This window comes from Anser anser, assembly GCF_964211835.1.
Source record: "Anser anser genome assembly, chromosome: 1".
Classification (NCBI taxonomy): domain Eukaryota; kingdom Metazoa; phylum Chordata; class Aves; order Anseriformes; family Anatidae; genus Anser; species Anser anser.
In genome coordinates, this window is record NC_139720.1 from 110,521,624 (window position 1) to 110,540,521 (window position 18,898).

An 18,898-nucleotide genomic window follows, 5' to 3' on the forward strand; every position below is an offset into this window, starting at 1 on the left:
CCCGGAATTTTGTGCGAGCCCCCTCCCTTTATCTTTTTCTGTTGTTGTTGTTGTTATCCCCAGTCTGCCGATGTGAACAAGAGGAGAAGGGAGAGAAATGTGAAGATGAGAGGAGGTGGAACAATGAATTTATAGCGGAATGCCATCCTGCAATGGCAATTTCAACAATTCGTCACTGCAGGCTGCCTCTTAAAGGGAGAGCTTCAAAACCACCACTCCCACACTTCCTTCTCATTTAATCAGACAGAGGGAGAGAAACTTGAGGGGAGGGGGAAAGGCGGGGGGGGGGGGGCGCGGGGGGAGGAGAAGAGGAGGGAGAGGGAGCGAGGGAGAGGGCGGCAGGGGAGCGAGCGAGAGGGAGGAAGCCGGGGAGGGCAGGAGCGAGCGGCCGAAAATGTTTGTGCACGGAAAACACCAGATTTCCTTTGAATCGCTTTAAAGCCGCAGCGGCGCCCGCCGGTTTGATATTTCACAACTGGCCGGGGGCGCTCGGGCCGTGCTTACCTCCCGGCGCTGCCGCTCGTCCGGAGCCTCGGGGGGGGCTGAGCCAGCCTCGCCCCCGGCTGCCGGGTGGGGGGGCGGGAAGCGGCCGGAGCCGTCCGGGGGTCCCCCGGGCTCCCACAGCCCCGGGGCTGCCCCCCCGGGCTCGTCCCCTGCCCCCGCACCTTGCCGGGGCCAGCGGCAGCGCCGAGCTTCGTCGTCCCCTTCCTTTGTCTCCGCGGCCGCGGCTCGCCCTGCGCCCAGGCTGTCATTAAGTCCCGGCAAGCTGTCATCTAGTTTGGGCGGACCGTGATTTCCCCCGAGCCCCCGAGGAGGAGAGAGGGCGGGGAAGAGTTAGCGCTCGCTTTGACCTTACGGATGACTTCAGATGCTTAGATCATCCCCCGCGGGCTGACACACGCGTCCACTCGCGCCGTGCCCCCCTGCCCCCTTTCTCCCGGCTCCGCGCTCCGACAGGACAGCACAAAGGGCAGACGTCCGGGCTGACTTTTTCATCTGCCCTGCCCACGTTGGCACTGCCCCTAGGCAGAGGAGACGGGCAGCGGCTCGCTCAGGACAGAGGAGGGGGTGCACGACCCCCGCCGAGGTGCACCCCCCAGCAGCCGGTGCCTCTCCGTGCCTCTGTCCCCCCGCAGGCACAAGGATGCTCTCGGCTCCTGCTGTGCCTCGAGCCGGGTGCCGGGAACAGGTGCTCCGTAGCTGCGGGACTCCGAGAGGGAGGCAGCTTCTCAGCCTCGCCCGAGTCTGCAAAACCCCCCCGGCCCGACGGCTCCAGCTGCAAGGGGCCGATGTGTGTGGGGCCAAGGCGATGCGGGGCCAGGCCCGTGGTGGTGGGGTGCGCCGGGGTGGCACACCGGTGCTCTACCTCCAGAGCCTAGCCCTTCTGCAAAGAACAGGTTAACTGGTGCCACGAACGTTTCAAAAAATAATATTCCCGGGTAAAAGATTACATTAACATACACCCAATCTTTAATTAGATCGCCCTGGGGTTATGCTTATGAAATATTTAACGCACCAGAGTTTTGCAGGTGTTCTTTTTTTCTTTTCCCATTTTTTTTTTTTCTGGAAACAGTGATACCTGCAAACAAAAGTTCATTTCTCAGACTTCTGGTACTTCTTTTCATTTCAGCATTTCAGCATTTTGCCATCACCAAAGTTCTTGACTGGAGTCAGTAAATGCCAAAACTCAGTTATGTATCAGGAAGGTCACATGACATTTTTGGGGCGTTGATCCAACGCTACTCAACATTTTTCAAATTTAAACATTTTCTCAGTTATTTTAAAGTTATAAAGTTAAGATATTTTTGTCTTTTCCTTTTTCTTTTTTTTCCTTTTCCTTTTTTCTCTTTTTCTTTTTCTTTTTCTTTTTCTTTTTCTTTTTCTTTTTCTTCTTTTTCTTTTTCTTTTTCTTTTTCTTTTTCTTTTTCTTTTTCTTTTTCTTTTTCTTTTTCTTTTTCTTTTTCTTTTTCTTTTTCTTTTTCTTTTTCTTTTTCTTTTTCTTTTTCTTTTTCTTTTTCTTTTTCTTTTTCTTTTTCTTTTTCTCTCTTTCTCCTTTTCTTTTTTTTTCTTTTTCTCTTCTCTCTCTCGCTCTAAAGGGAGGCAAAGACAGAGAAGAATAAGACATGTTTTGATTAAAAGAAGAACCTGTAATTTGTCTTCTACTTTTTCTTGGATGGCTTTTAGTTTTCATTTAAGCCTAGTGTGCAGCAACACCAAAATTTTTATTGACTTCAGTGGGACCTGATCAAGTCCTGGATTCACATATATGTTTGGGTCCAAACTGCCCAATACCTCTGGGAGAGGCGCTAAAGATGAGGTCTGGGATACAGAATGTAGTTTGGATAACAACCTCAGAAACTCTCATTAAAAAACTGTTAGTTTGTCCATGAATAGGCATATAGCACACAAGAGGCCACTATAATGTTCTCCTATGCTACAGCATAATTCCAACTGTCCAGCTATATAGCCTAGGAAAAAGAGAAATGCTTAGATGAGTTAACGGTAATTAAATGGTGCGTCTCATTGCTTGTCTGCTGTGTTGTCTTTGATTTCCCAACTGAGATGAAAAGCTGGCTAACTTTCCACAACATCCTGTTTCGCCAGGCAAGGATCTAGGTTTTCCAGGAAGATACAAATTAACCCATGCAGATTACCCCATAGATTATGAAGTATTTCCTATTTACATTTCGAAACTGTAATAACTCAGCAGTGCAACAGTGGAAAGATAGGTCAGTCATGCCTCATATAACAAGACGAAGCCTCTTCTAGTCTGAGACTCTTGAAGTTGAAGGATAAATCACTTAAACAAGTTGTCTTCTTTTTCCTCCCAGTTTTGCCCTCTTTTTACAGTTACAGCATACCCTTTAAACAAGAAAGCCTGTTAGCATGTCCTGAGTTGTGGATGGCACTAAATCCTTGTCAAACAGTTCTGACCTGGAAATCACAAAACTGACCTTTCCCAACTGAGAGATAGAGACCCACAAATCCTCAATTAGCTTTAAGACACAACGAAAGTTTTGTGCACTTTGGACCAAATTAAATCCTGATGTAAAAAGATGCAGTCCTCTTGACTCTGCAAACTGCTTTCATTAAGGCTGCATTTCAGCCTTTGGTTTTGTCCATGGAACTTAATTCTTAAGTATGATTAACTCTTTGTTTTGGGGAATTAATTTCTCTTCAGGTTTTGTTGTTTAGGTGTTAAGAATGCCTGTAATTGCACAGATGAATTGATACGGGGGATACTATTTTTTTTTTCTATAAAATTATAGGAAGACTGAATCAAACACAAGCAAATCCCCTGCTCAATATGATCTAAAGTAATATAAAGCATGCAACATTTGATAACACAACTTTGATCAACACAAACCTGATGGTGGGAACTGGACCCAGGTTTTGGCAAGTACCAATCCAAGCATCTATCTGCAGCAACATGCTTCCTAACATGGGACAGCTTTGTCTCTCCTGAGAATAGAAAGCCTCTGTTTACTTTATGGGACATTTTAAATATGCATATCAGCAGGATCAAGGTCACACATGACAAGAAGCTGTTCCAGTCTTTATCTCACACAAATCTACATGACAAGAAGCTGTTCCAGTCTTTATCTCACACAAATCTATCAGTGATACTTAACCACCTTTCAAATTCACCATGGTTTATTGGTCTTGTCAGCAGTTTTAGCAATCCAAACATTATGATTATAATGGTCAAGTTTATTCATTTTAAAGATTTCCTATGGTGATGCATTAAAACCACTGAAGACATTTATTTCTCAACTGCTCATTATTAAATAAAATACTCATTATAAGTCATTTTGCAAAGAACTTCTGAAAATATATATTTTTGGTTAATGTTCTGGAAAGGTCTAGATATATTGGTATTTGGAATAAGCCATACAGCTTTTGACTTTTATCCTAGGAAAATGGCATAGTCTATGGTGTCCCTTATTTGGACTATGTGTCTTTAAGTGGCTTAAATACTTTTGGAAATCCATACAGGATGGAGACCTCCTGGTAGTTGTTTTGACTGAGTCTAACTCATGCTTTTTGATATTGAAGTAGGATTGTGGTTGATAAATAAGCCAACATCACCATTACTGGTGTACCTTCCCACCAGTCTTACCAGATGGGTCGGGAACTGAGTGCTTCTGCAGACTGAGCAAACTTCTTCCTCTTTCTCATATTGCATGTTGCAAAGACAGTAGTGAGAAGTTTGCTCTTGGCTGCACGTTGTCTCATTTTCAGGGCTGGCATTTCCTCTGTATGTGGTTGTCATTTCTATGGAGTCCAGGACGAAGTTTTTGTAGACCCTAAATTATTTATTTAAAGGTCTAGTAATGAAAACTCAGACTTTAACTTCAGAAAACTCAAACAATTAGAAAGTATTTTCATAATGAAAACACACAGACTGGTGTTCCTAGGTGTGTGAGCTCCCGAATGGCATTCGTGCCTCCGACAAGCCACCACTGCACATGACCAGCAGCTGTGGTTGCTCTAATTGGCCACTTTTACAATAAAAATGTCTTCAGTTACAATAAAATCATGAGCTTAAAGTAGTTGTATTTGGTAAAAATTGTAAGTCTTTTGGGTGTGAAGCACTGTAGCTTTAAGGCAAAATGTTTTACTTGCTTCTTTATGGTCAATGACATCTTCTTCAACTAGAGCCATGTGGGAGCAAAGGAGACGCCTTTGGCTTGGGGTTTATGTTTTTATAAGTGGCATGTGTAAGTAATGTATCAAGTATATAACAGTTCCAGCAGGCTGAAAATTTTACATTTGACATCAGCTTCATTTCTCTATAAGGGCTAAGGAGGCAGCCTTAAGGGGTGTAGTGTTAAGGCTGGGTTGGGCACAGCTTAAATAGCTGTATTGTTTTAGTGTAACAACACAAGAATATTGTGAATTTGTGGGTACCGTATCAAATTAAAAAAAGGAAATTGTCTGAGGCCTGGCTAGAAGTCAAATTGTTAAGGTATCCACTTATAGGGAGGAAAAGAAAAAAATAGTAAGATTTTTGTAAGATTAATCATATATAAAAATGTATCGCATCATAAAAACATGTCTCTTGCCTGCATAGGAGGATCTGGAGGAGGGATGTGTTTACTGATTGAAAGAAGCTATGACATTGTCCAGTCAGTAGGAAAAGAAGGCACAAATTACAAATCATATCTCCTAGATACTGACCTAGAGAAAAGACTGGAATGGAGTCCCTCACCTTTCTACAACTGATGCAAGAAATGAACTCACATAAACCATAACATAAATGAATAATTGTGACCATTGAACCTACTGTGAATTTTGTTTAAAAACACATGTTGGGTGGAGGTAGTGTTCTGCAGGAAGTATCAGATGTTAGTGTAGTAAGTATAAGACCCTTATCCTTTTTATCCTTTTTTTTTTTTTTTTTTTTTTTTTTTCTGAACAGCAGCAACATAATCAGAGGAAGGGTAAGATGTTAAACTTATAAAAAAATGACACTTGTTATAAAAATACCTTTTAGGAGTGCAAGACATGCACATGATGTATTCTACAGCTGTTCTTTCAGAAGACTAGAAGGCCTGAAAAACTCTGGAGTCTAGTTTGTATGAAGAGCAGCAGACATTTAATTAATCTCAGTCCTAGAATTTTACAGCCAGTATGTGGCCTCTGAACATCTCTGCTCTAGTTAGCAGAACATCTGTAGTAGAAAAACAGAACTTAAATAAATCCAAGTATACTTGTATCCCTCCAAACCTTACCCCTTTTTATGATTATTTCTTTAAACAGTTTTCCAAAGATTTGTATATTCAGCTTCTCCCTGTCCTCCCTGCTGTAATGAGCCATGTCTAAACAAAAAAGAATTCAGTACCGATTTATCAGGCAAATAACCTGTTCTCCTCCCCTCTACCCAAATCTTGTTCATTCTTTTTTTTGCACATAGGCTGGGTATATGTTCTTGCATATATCCTGAAATAGCTGGATCTGAAATACTGGGGCAATTACAACAAAATAAATGACTGATTTTTTTTTTTTTTAATATACTACTAATAAAAAAACATAAGTCAAGTTCTCAGTTAATACAAATTGGGATAGTTCCATGTGGGCAAACTGTTAGAGGCATAGCTTTATGAATTTACACATCTATAAATGATATTCCAGTACTGTAGGTGGAATATCTTTTTCCATGTCATCTGAGGCATAAACCAGAAAATGTACTTCCTTAGACTTCAAAGTTAAAACTGAAAGAGTGATTAAAGAGAAATTTAAAACAAACATTCAATTGCCAGATCTCACCTGGCATTAATACACACACGGCACCACTTAAGATATCAAGTTCTGGTTGCCGTGCGCACAGATTTTTCCATCTGAATCCCAGTTGCCCTGGAACTTGAGGAGAGAGCATTTTGCAGGTCCTCTGAAGCAGGAGGCAGGGGGGAGCGCTGTCAGGTGGCACCACTGCCTGGCACAGATCTCCCTGTTACTTGTCCTCACTCAAAATACAACCTCTCCCATGAAAGGGAGAGTTTGAGAGCTTACTTCCTCTCCCACAGAAATGTCTGTAACAGCAACCTACAGGTGGGAGCTTTTTGTGAGCACTTCTTTGTCTTGTCCTTCGTCTCAGAAGGCTCATGGGTGTGCACAGGGCACGTGCCATCTGTGGGACGGTCATGAATGTGCTTCTGGAGTGACTCTCCCAGTCATTTCTGCTTGCTCTGTTCTGGTGTACCCTAGGTAGAGGTCATCGAGCACACAAATGGGATCCATTTGGGATGAAACTAAACCAGAAGGTATGCTTCAATGGGTGTAAAAGGCACGGAACTGCACTAGAGATAACCCAAATAAATCCACCTTTTCTCCTATTCTGCACTCCTCCTCCTCCACCTGCACTACTCGTTAAAGCAGACAGTCATTGTTACTACTGTTGAGGAACATCAGAGGGACTCAAACAGGCTGCAGTATCAGCCAAATGATGCACAATATTCCTTCTCAGTTGCAAATGTTTTAGATACTTCTGCAGGCTAGGACACTGCACAAAGAAATGATAAGAGAACACATACGTAAGACAGGGAGGTAGTCTTCTGAATATATTTTACTATCTTTAATGCTGAAAAGCATACATTTTAATGATTAGCACTTATGCTGTAAGGCATGCACCCCCTTCAAAATGGCCAGGAGGTCCATGTAACATGAAAATGCTATGTTAGTCTTATTTTGAGGGCTTAAGTGGTTCTCAAGAGGTGCATAAGACTCATATTGGCCTTGGGCATAAGGGTACAATACACCCTAAAAGAGGAGACCTAGCGTAAGTCTCATCACAGCTGCAGTATTCATTTCTGGAATGCACCCAGCAGGTCTTATCCAAGCCACTACAGACAGGCAGTTTGAGTTTTTCCAGTTCCTAATGATTACACCGTATCCTGGAGTCACTTGGACAATTTCCACCAAGAGTGAAACTCTTTGTATTTAATATCCCCCTAAAATAAAAGTGGTAGAAGAGAAGGGCCTCAATCTTTTTCTTCTTTTATTGCTTGTGTTGAAAAGGTTTAGCCCAGAGGGGTTGGAGCACTGGGCAAAACTACAAAATATGCAGCACATCCTGTTACACCGAAGTGGGCAGATCCTCTCTAGTAACAAACAGACTGGTACAATGGAAGACTTTGTCTAGTTTTCCTGATCATATGGTATTATAGCATGCATGGTATTTCATTATGGTTTCCATTTCAGGAAGTGAAATGGTGGAAATCCCTAAGTATCATGACTCCATTTTCACTATTGCTCCAGGGGGAGTGGGGGGTGGGGTGTTAAAGGAGTGGGCAAATCTCACTGGAGCTGTATTACATGATACTGTAATGTACCACAGGAAATGATTCCCCACTCTGCTGGAAACTCAGAATGTCATCAAATACGAGTCTTGACAAACTTCAGCTGCTATGCTGCAAATAAATTTGCAGATAAATAAACAAATGGAGTTACCAGCAGATATATCATATGGGCAGAGCAAAGAATAGCTTGATCTTATGTTGATCTGAGCAACCAGTGTATCAAATCCATGTACCATGAAGTTCAGTGAAAGAAAAATCAGAGCAGGTCCACTAGACAACAACCATACCTTTAATATGCATCATTCTACATAATGCCATTCCTACCTCATCTGACCTGGAATAGATCTACAAAGCAGTGTGCAAAAGACAGGCACCCATGGAGGCAGCTTACCTGTCAACACAGTATAAAAATATCGGTATTAGGACAAGGGCAAGAAACCTCTGAATCAACCAAAATTTCTGTTCTCCTATTTAATCTGAGTTACAGAAATTTCATCATAGCTTCAAAGCTTTTTCCCAAATTACCTACCATCTCTCAGAACCCTTCTGCTTCTCTGCTCCTCTGCCTGTAATATTTTCAGATATTTTTTCTCCCAAGAGGACATTTTGAAATGTGCATGTCACGGTCCAGATCATAACCACACCACACAGCCTGCTTTCCTCCCTGAGGTTTATGGGGTTTTATATTCTCCAGTATGAACTGAAAAATGTGTATACTCAAGCCCTTGCCAATGAACAGCATGACTTTCCATGCTTCATAAAAACTCACCCATCCCCTGTGTAGGAAAGCCATTCTCTTTTGCACAGAGCAGGAGTTTGCTACTTCAAAACACAGAAACCATATGGTGACATGTTTTAAAAGAAAACATAACAAAACACAGTAAGAAACAAAACAAACCTTCTTCTCCCACCCTTCCCAACCAAAACCCAACTTTTTCACACAGGAAACCAGACCACTGTGATCACCTGGTCTACCACAAGGTTCTCTCTGCCATTGCATAAGAAAGGATGAGAGTTAGCATTGTGTTTGTGTTTGGCAACTTTAAGTTATCCTGTTGTCAGCCTTTCCACCTTTTAATGTGGTCAGTGCCTTATGCCCTAGGCACTGAGAGGGCAGAAGGGTGTTAAGAGGGTGTTAAGGGGTAGTTGTGCTTGAGCCTCTTCCTCTGCTGTGTCTGGGAAGGCCTTAAAGCTGAGCCTCCAGGTTATGTGGGTGAGTGTACATAGTGTCTGTTTGGTTTTGAGGGGCCATATGCTTACACCCAAAATACAGAACTTGACCCACTGCCTAATGATGCCACTGGACTTCTCTGATTTTGTCCCTAGCTGGAACAGATTATTTCTAAAAAAGTTTCTAAACAAAATTTTAATATTTCCAGGGAGGAGATGACAGCCATTGGGGTTCCCACACATATTAACCTACACCATTTAAAAGTTGCAGCTGACTTTTAGTCAGAATTCATTTAGCTTCAGTGCTCAGCCATCACACTTTGTAAATCTTTTGCCTGCCAGTCTGAAGAATCTGCTACTTTTTACCAAGTTTGTAAAATTACAAATAATGGCCATGTTGCTCTAACCTTTTCTTTGTGAGGCTACAATGCAATAAGTAACTTGTGCCTATGCAAACATATTTTTCAATACTTCGGTCATTCTCAGGTTCCTTCTCTTAGCCTCCTTCAATTTAGCAAATCCTCTCTAAGCTGCAGCTACTGCATCTGGATAAAGTGATGCTGCTCACGCCAGTGTAGAATACACATACAGCTTGACTTGCTGTAACCCCGTTGGGCAGAGCATCACACCGTGAGCTCACATTAGCTATTAACCGCCACAGCCTCTTCCTCTTGGGGCTTCTTCAGAGTTCCTGCTTCTCTGGAGAGCATGTCCCTCTTCTAAGGTCAGGGCTTACATCCCTTGTTTCCAGATGTGTTGCTTTGCCCAGTAGTTATTCTTCAGGATCCTACATTCATGTCAGCGACCAGCCCGTTTTAAATCTTAGACTGCCTCCTGAAATTATTTTATGATTCTATGCCTATTTCTAGGTTACTGATAAAAATACAAAATTGTGTTGTGCCAAGAACAATGGTCTTTGGTATGCAGCAGAAAAGTCTGGCTTGATAATGAGCTCTTCTTTACAATCACATGTTGAGGTCTATCAGTTTTCGACAGTCAACATTTGCTGCATATTTTCTATGCGTAGGCAAATCCACATGAACCACACTGAGCAACTAACTACACTGTAATAAGGCTGAATAATAGCCGTCTGTCTTACAGTGACTTTCTTTTCCTCTGTCTGCTGGAGCATTTGTGATTCAGGCCCATGGCTGCTGTCTAGAACATTGCTGCCGGGGTCCCACTGAGCAATGTGATGCTTCCTGGGAAGCACTGACAAAGACGTGACCTCACTCCAACTCTGTTTTGTCTGTTCATACTTACATGCTTCTACTTATAGAGCTCAAATAGCACCTCCCTCCTGTATCTCTCAGAGACACACAAACCCCCATATTTTCCTGTCTGCATCTTCTGAAGAACTCCTCCTGGTAATTTCTCATTGCAGATGTTTTTCTCTTACTCAGAAGGTCTGTCTACACTTTCATGTGACCTTCACCTCCTAACTCTACTCTTAAGTCAAACTCAGACCAGTTTCTAGTGAAGGGCAGCATAGCTGTCTCACTTCCTGTTATGTTTTAAGAATTATGGGGAAATACATTTGGTGAGGGAAGGAAAATCTGCATATTCTCAATAAAAAGACTTAATACATATCACTGTGCATATACTGTATTCTCCATTTTAATTTTCCCTTAGGGAGTCAAAGCTGAGGCCCTTTATCCTTTTTTTATTTCTTTTCTTTTTTTTTTTTTTATTTTTTTAAATCTGCATGTTCATTAACAGTGATACAGAGTAGATTATAACTGACAAGGGAATTACGATGCAGCAGAGTCTTGCTCCCAGTTTGCACATGAGGAAATTAATGACTGCACAAAAGCACAAGGCAGTGGTGTATCAGACTGTCTGTTCTCTGCTGTATATCCCTTATGGACCTTTCTCCTCCCTCATTTGGTTAAACCTGTTTTTACAAGCACCCAGAACAACTCAGCTCAGATGTTCCTGCTGCTCCTGCTCTGCAAACCCAAAGTGACTCCTTCACATATTTCTCTCGAAGCAGTGACATGCATGGGGTAGAGGCAAAATTCCAAAACAAAGTAAGCAGACACTGTTGGTCCATGAAAGCCACATGAAGTTGGAGCTCTGATGGCTTTCATTATGTTGTGGTGTAAGCACCCTCTGTTCACTTGGCCTGGTGAATTTTAGTAAGCTCAACCACTATTTTGAGTTTCAGAGTTTCTGCAGATTTGAAGGCAGTAGGTAGGTGTATATATTTGGCTGCACATGGTGGAGATGATTTTATTTTTCAGTGTTGGAAAGCAAATCTGTCTCACTCCAGCTTCTGTACTTACACTTTGCTGGGATAGCAGGGAAATGCTAGAAGAGTTATTGGTCAATAGCTCTTATAGTAAAAGTTAGTAATGTTTCCCAATAGTAAATGTTGTGGGAAAGACATGAATTCCTTTCAAGTTCTGCATCAGATTTTTTTTTTTTTCCTTCAATCCTTTCCTCAGATCTGGGGAATTCCAGAAAGAAGGGTTTTCATACTGAAACCAAAACCATCTATATTGTTAATGGGACTGTCAAACTGCTGTTTTTACAATGTGTGATTCAGAGAGCTCAGCCACCCACATGCTAGCTGTAACCACAACAGGCAACACTTCAGAGCATCCTATCTGAGAATCCATCTGTACGGACATTGCAGACAGACCTGAGGCTCCTTTGCTTACGCTCCGAGCTGCCTGGACAGGAGCCAGCTCTAATTTAGAAGTCCTGTAGACATGTTAGTTCAGTTCTGTGTTTGAGCAGATATCAAAGTCCTTGCAATCATCTGGGTTGAGATGATGCCTTGTAGGTAAACCTCAGTCCTCAGGTGATATAGAGCACGTTGCCTCCATGGATGTCAGAGGAATTTTGCCTCAGAAGAAAAACATGTAAGGGAATACGTGTTTCTCTACTTTCTGTTATGCATATGACATAACCGTTCCTCTTGCCCAACAGATTTTTCTACAGAACCAGTGCTCAGCATACACCCAGCTTCAGAGAGTACCTGCTTGCACCCAGCAGCCTCTCCTGGGAAGATCAAGCAGCTCCCTACCAAACCCCACCCCCAGCCCATCTTTCTCTTCCTTTGTACCCACTCACGCCTGGCCAAAATCCAGTCCTCAACTGAAGCTTGTAGAACTCCTTTCCTAGTACACATACTTCACAGATAAGAATGGTAAGCCTTGCTTTAGGGAAAACAACAACAAAACACAACAAAAAAACCCTAGCCTGAAGTCACGTGTCACACCCAGAAACAATATCAAAGGCTCTCGGTCTCTGCAGACAACAAGTTTGCACCTGAATCATTTGGAAAGCAAAATCTTTTCAGGAAAAAGGCATCCGTTCCAAAATACAGTATCAATTCCTTTGTTTAGTTTAGCTGAATCCTATGGTTTTGTGTTTTCATCCCTCAATCCTCCCTACCAGAGAAACAAATCTCCGGTAATTTGAACACATGTATGCTCTTCACGAACTCCCAGCGCTGGTAACTTGTTCCATATTCTCAGTACCATTTGCATTAAGTAGTTCTGCCACATTCCCCCCTTACTCCCAGTGCAGAGAAACAGATGGGTAAACAAAGCAAAGAATGACCATGTCTCACTGCACATTTTTTTTTTAAAATCTACACAAACTTTGGGACTAATTAGGTCATTTTAAAATGAGGGAAATTCCTGTAAAACCTTTTTTACTTCAAACAAAATGAAACATGGAAGCATTCTGGATTACAGCATGTAAACTGATGTGGAGATAAGATAGTCTTTGTTTTGTTTGAGGCTCAGAAAGATACTTTAGGTAAAGTTCCTTGTCGTTGGCAGCCTACTTACTTTATCAAAATGGAATTTAAATCTATCATTTCCAAGTTTTTTTTTTTTTCACAACATTTTTACAGGAGCAGGAGGAAAGTGGTAGTGGGAAGTCTTTCTACATGAGGTTTGCTGAATAATTATGAAAATTTTGTTACACTTAAAAAAATGTACAGAATAACTCCTCTGCTTTTATTTTTTCTTCTTTTACCCTGAAAAGTCAAACTTATGGATGTCTGTCTTTTACATTATGTTGATGCTGCCTACAGCTTTGGAAAAACTCACCCAAAACCAAAACCAAAAAGAATGAAACCTCTCATCTGTAAAAAGGGTGTACTCCAAAAGGATGTTAGGTAGCATTTTAATCAGAGGCTGAGACAACAGGTATTTTACTGACTCAGGTGATTGTGCTTAATGATTGTTAGCAGTATCTAGTGACTGTGAATGTTCAACCTGTATTTGCTTTCCCTCCTCTTTGCCTCTGTCTGCCTCCATAAAGAAAGGATGAAAACCCACCGAAAGCCAGGGAGATTTTTGTGAAACTACATTTGCTACACTTTGTGCTTTCCAGCTCCCTTACCTCCAGCCAGCAGCGCTTTTGAGAAATGTCACTAACAGGTACTGCCTCAGTATTCCTGTTGGTCTCAGTCACAGGCACAGTGTCCTCTGCTCAGGCAACGCCGGTAGCATGGCCTCCAGCTGCCCTGGCTGTGTGGGTTGGTGGCTTCTTTCCACCTTTTCCCAATGGCCATGAGGCTGTTTGCCTCCAGCTGTGTCCTGCTGGGAAGGGCTGGTGGCTGCTGCCAGGTTGACTTCTCACTTGCCTGGAAGCCCTTCCCTGCCATGGAGCTGGGGAGGGAGCAGGGATGAGGCAGGAGCGTCTTCTTGTTGAGAAACAGGAGCTGAAATTAAATGAGACCAATTGCAATAAAAAAATATAAATAAATAAACAAATAAGCTGTCACAAAATAACGAAGTTGTCCTTAGCTTAATGGCCACAGTTGTTGTTGTTGTTGTTTTTTGTTTGTTTTTGTTTAGCATGACACCAACAGAAGTTCCTTGATTAAAAACCAGTACAGATTTGGTACCTGGCAAGGCTATTGTCTGCTTCTATAGATTTCAGAAACAGCAGCTTTTGATCTGGAAGCTGGAGAACTCTCTAAGCCCACAGCACAGTGGTATTGAAATATCCACTGCCTCTTGAATATACATAAAAATCTGTAGACTTTATGGTTTTAGTGCTATGCTTGGTAAACAAGCATATTCAAAAGCTAGCTTTTTATACCCTATCACCGCTATGCTCTTTTATTGCCAATTTCTCCACTCCTCTGGACACCAAATAGTCACAGCAGGAAGCTGCACAGATTCAGTAGATAAACATGTAATCAGGCTAATAACAGGTGAAATTATTCATAAAGGGACTGACACCAGGCAAGGAGCCTGAACAGCATCTATTTTTCCAAGGTCCCCTTTATCACAGCATCTGAGACTCTTGCAGTCACTTGCAGTGTGGCATTGCACCACAGGGACATTCACATTACTCTCCTTTTGAAGCAAAGCAGCTGAGAAAAGCTGGTATTTTAACATCAGGTATTGTGGCCAGAGTCACACGGAAAGTCTGGGCTGGAGAAACAAACTACTAGAGCCAAGGCAAGCCCAACAGCAAAGGTGTTTTCATTTAAACAGGAACAAAAAGCGCAGCAAGTAGCCAAGGACCAATACATTAGCCTGACCTGGGAACACAGTGACCCCCATTATCATAAATTGTTTCCTCTGAGACCTGCTGACGGGCTGTGAAATGAGAGCAGGCTGGGCTGCAGTCCCGGGAACGGCAGGTGCTGGAGCTGGGAGGGCTGTGCTGCTCCCCAGCACCCTGCTCGCTGCACCCGCCCTGCCGCAGCACCCGAGCAGACGCAGGGCAGCTGCCTGCTAGCAGTGAAAGGGCAACGCTGATGCCTCGAAGGATCTTCTGGTCTCCTCATTTACCACTGATTGAATCCTTCAAGTACTTCACGCTGCTCTGTGCGTTGCCTTTTGCTGTTTCGTTATGTAAGGGATCAGGTCTTTGGCCTTCTGGCTTGCAGATTCATTGATGATCAAAGCACAAAGAAACGAGAGGCAGGCCAGTACAGTGTCAGCTGGACATCCTGGCTGAACGGTGATACGCTGATGGGCCTCGAAGCTGTGAGAAATGAGGAATCTTTCAGAACTCATAACATATATATATATTTTTCCTTGTTGTTCTTGGACTTTTTCAGGATATGTTGAACATGGCAGAACCTCATCTAAACACCAAAACCATTAAAATTTGCAATAAGCTGGAGTGTGTGCAAATAATGTACATGACAGCTTTTGGGAAATTTGAACAAAATCTTTTCCACAGGTTTCCAAACTCACATTCCAGATTCCAGGCCTAAGGCCTTTCTGGAAGTCCTACATGCCATTGAAAGTCACTGAGAAATGGCTATGGTGTTTTCTAAAACCCCACATAATTTAGTAATACATTCAGCAATCCATTGAAATCACATACTTTGGAAAAAAACATTAACGTGGATTTATTGTTCCAAATCACAGAAGATTTTGGAAAACCTGTGAAAAGGCTAGTCTTTTTAGTTCTAGAAGACTTCAGCTAGCATATTTTATCTTCTCCTGCACCTCTACCTCACTTTGTTCTCGAATCTTGGAACAGATGAGCTCTTTAGTACTCAACCAATTTCAAGCACAGTTTTCTTACTTATGTCTAAAAGCCTCTAAAACCTATTAATATTATCACTATGATATTGAAAACAGTCCTGCTATTTCATGCATTTGATGTTAGGACTATGCAGACAAATCTACAGCTTTGCCTAATAACAGCAATTGAAAAAGTAAGATTTCACAAAGCATTAATTTTACATGACACAATTTTATTTTTATAATTCTGTTTGCCTAAACAAAAGCAAACTTGCCCTGCATAATTTTTCCTTTACTGATGTTAGTCATACAAATATTTACTGACTCACCTAAGCCCGGGTTTCAACTAAAACAGTCTTTATCCAGCTAAATAGGGTAATTTTAATGGTAATATAACATTAAAAAGAAGAATTTTCATATACCTCAAAATGTAAGTTTTTCCCTTGGTAAAACGGAAGGCAGCTTGTTACATTCCAACCTGAACTATGCTTTATATTATAATGCAGTAAATGAATTCATCTTGCTGCCTATCATCTTAAACCCAATTATAATGGCATTGTTATATGCCAGCCTGTTCAGAACCTTATTCTGCTGCAAAAATCAGGTCTTCCTCTCCTGCCGCCCGCCCGCCCTCCTTCCTTCCTTCCTTCCTTCCTTCCTTCCTTCTTTCCCTCCTTCCTTCCCTCCTTCCCTCCCTCCTTCCTTCCCTCCTTCCCTCCTTCCTTCCCTCCTTCCCTACCTCCTTCCCTCCTTCCCACCTTCCCTCCTTCCTTCCTTCCTTACTTACTTTTTCTTTTTTTTCTTTTTTTTTCTTTTTTTTCTTTTTCTTTTTATTTTTCTTTTTTTCTTTTAAACAAGTAACCTGGGAAATTGGAGGGGATCCATCCTACAGGAGCAAGGGACAAGGGAGGCACCCATTGTGCAGACTGTATGGGAGATCATGAGCTCTATTTGTAAGGATCTTTTTTTCCCTGTTGTCTCATTTTAGCTTTTTTTTTTTTTTAATAATAATAATAAAAGGTATAATACCATTTGTCACAGCTGTGTTAGAAGAAAGCAAGTACAAAATCTTTTTTCACCTTAGGCCCTGCTTTATATTTTGGTGATGTGAAAAACGGAATGTGAATGTAAATGGGCCAATTGCTTCTTTTCTAGTTTTCTCTAAATTTTTACTTTAAATGTAGCACCAATTGTCTGTTTCTGAGTTCATGATTAATGAGACCAACCCACATCCTTAGCAAAACCGGGAATACCTCCTTGATTTTTTCCAAGTCTGCACCAGATACAATATTCCCTGAACTCCAGAGGAGTCATCCAGTTGACCTCAGTGGTTTTGAGCTCAGACCCAAGGTGTGTGGTGGTATGTGCAAAAGAGAGGATCTGGATCAAATTCCCTTTTAGTGTCTGTTTTATAGAGGAAGGAACTGGTTAGTGGGCCTTCCCACCTCAGGTCTCAGTGCTCAACGATTTCATCATCCAAGAAAAGGAGGAGAGTTATGAAGAGTCTCTAACTGTTGTTTTCTAAAGAAATGCCTTTATAATGCCTCTGCATGAGAAGCATCTGTTTTTATTTATGAAGTTTTCCATATACAAGGGGATATCACACATTTTCATTCTGGAGAGCTTATTCCAGATTAAAAAAAAAAATAACAAAACAAAAACCCATAAAAGGAAAAAAAAAAAAAACAACAAACCTCATACCATGGAAGTGTCTCCAAAGCAAGTGAGACCAGGCGCCTGGCTCCTTGGTGAGGTAATGTCACCCATGCTGGCCCTGGTTCAGCAAAGCACTCAAGCTCATCCATAAGCCCCGTTCACTCCAGTGGGCCATTAAGCCTGGGCTCACATTGGACTTTCTGTAACAGCTGTCGAAAAAACTCATCGTACTGCCTCCCACACAATGATGCAGAGAGAAACCTGATTAAAGATGATGTAAGAGGCTACCAGAGAAAGCCAAGTGCTCTGTGCAACAACACGTTTTATTGATCTCGTAAAACTCAGGAACTCTTCTGTTAGCCAGACACCTATTTTTGACTGCCATATTCAGACAACTAATGTACTATTCACATATATAGAGAAATAGATCACTCTTGCAATAACTCCCAACATTTAAAGTATGCCATAATAGAAACATCAGCACTCTTTCCACTTGTGCAGCTACATAAACCTTGTCTCTCAGTTGGATATGTCTAAGGGCATTTAGGCTGCCAAGGGCTGCTCTGGCTGCTGACTGCCCAGTGCTATTGCAGCAGAGGCAGGGATGTCAGAGGACCTCTGTGAGTGGTTACAGTGCTCAGTGCAATCCCAAATTGCCAGGAGAAACTCTCTTCTCTCCATCATCACTGACCACTCTTTCATAGCTCCCTAATATTTGAGCAGGGAATGAACCTTTGCAGGTTTTAAAGTTGTGCTGCTTGTAAGTCAATATTCAGGAGATGTGAGAGTTCCATGTTGACACTATGGAGAAAAACAAGGCTGTAGCAGAACAAGGCTGACCTAGGATGGTGGAGAGAAAGAGGATGAAATAGGGAAGTCCCACTCTGGTATATCACCCATTTAAGGCATACTATTACCTGTTTAATTATACTTACTCATTTACAGAGGTACTCTGTTTCATTTCTCTTGGCCCAGTTGTGCAGAGGGCTAGCTAGTTCCTTGACAGGTTTCAACTTCAGTTGAAATCAGATACTAGAGGAAATGAATTGGATTTATGCATGTGTAGAAGGGTTGGTCAGGCAGGATCTATGTTTATTAAAGCACTGTCTAGCAATTCTCATAGGGTGTCTTTATACCTTGTAAAATTTTAATACAAAAGGACATTCAAAATAAAGTAAAAAAATACAACAGGGTTTACAGGTTTATGCATTTATCCATCTCCAATCCTATAATCCATCCTTCTGTGGTGACTTGCATGATTCTGTCCTGATTCTACAACCCTTTTCATATGGAAATACATATGCTCATATGAATAACTGTTTAAAATCAATGCTGGTTTTTATTATATGGTTTATGCATTTCAGAATCGGACCTTCTGAGAAAAAGTCAGTATTGTTTGCAGATAAAATATTCAAGACAGAAAAGGATTACTTACAGACAAATAACCAAATGGGAGACTATATGTGAATTTCTTTCATATGAGGAAAACAGTGCAGATATAATATTTCTGGGGTGAAAGGAAAATACTTTAAAAAATATTCACTTGAATTTAAAGCCATAAAAATTAGCCTTGGAGACCTATGAAGTGGTCATCCATTCCACATCTCCATTGAGGTTATAGATTGTAATGAGAAAGAACGAAAGGGAAACTTTGTCTGGTGCTAATTAAGTTTATTAACATAAAATACACTTTTATTAGTTGGTGATTAGTTCTCACATTCTTAGAAGAAAAAGAGTCTGTTACTATATGGCCAATAAAGGATGCCATCAGCATGTAATTTCTTTAAATATTTGGCTTTTTAATGTACTCAATGCTTT

At 41.6% G+C, this 18,898-nt stretch overlaps 1 protein-coding gene across 1 annotated transcript; it reads right to left on the reverse strand.

Annotated features, from left to right (window-relative positions):
• Positions 1-1,778: 1,778 nt before the first annotated feature.
• On the reverse strand, positions 1,779-16,396 carry LOC310901625 (uncharacterized protein). The gene is made up of 3 exons (XM_083841583.1): positions 4,121-16,396; positions 3,368-3,462; positions 1,779-2,090 (listed from the first exon to the last, which is right to left on the reverse strand). Exons 1-3 carry the CDS (start codon positions 4,271-4,273, stop codon positions 1,787-1,789), a joined length of 552 nt encoding a protein of 183 aa, XP_083697709.1. The 5' UTR covers positions 4,274-16,396; the 3' UTR covers positions 1,779-1,786.
• Positions 16,397-18,898: the final 2,502 nt, after the last annotated feature.

Excerpts from the sequence above, each read along its gene's own strand:
- LOC310901625 (XM_083841583.1), bottom strand. The coding sequence starts at position 4,273 with ATGACAACCACATACAGAGGAAATGCCAGCCCTGAAAATGAGACAACG. Across the intron at positions 3,463-4,120 it reads CTCAGTTCCCGACCCATCTG|GAGAGACAAAGCTGTCCCAT; the intron begins GTAAGACTGGTG and ends TTCTATTCTCAG. Across the intron at positions 2,091-3,367 it reads GGTCCAGTTCCCACCATCAG|AGCGAGAGAGAGAAGAGAAA; the intron begins GTTTGTGTTGAT and ends GCCTCCCTTTAG.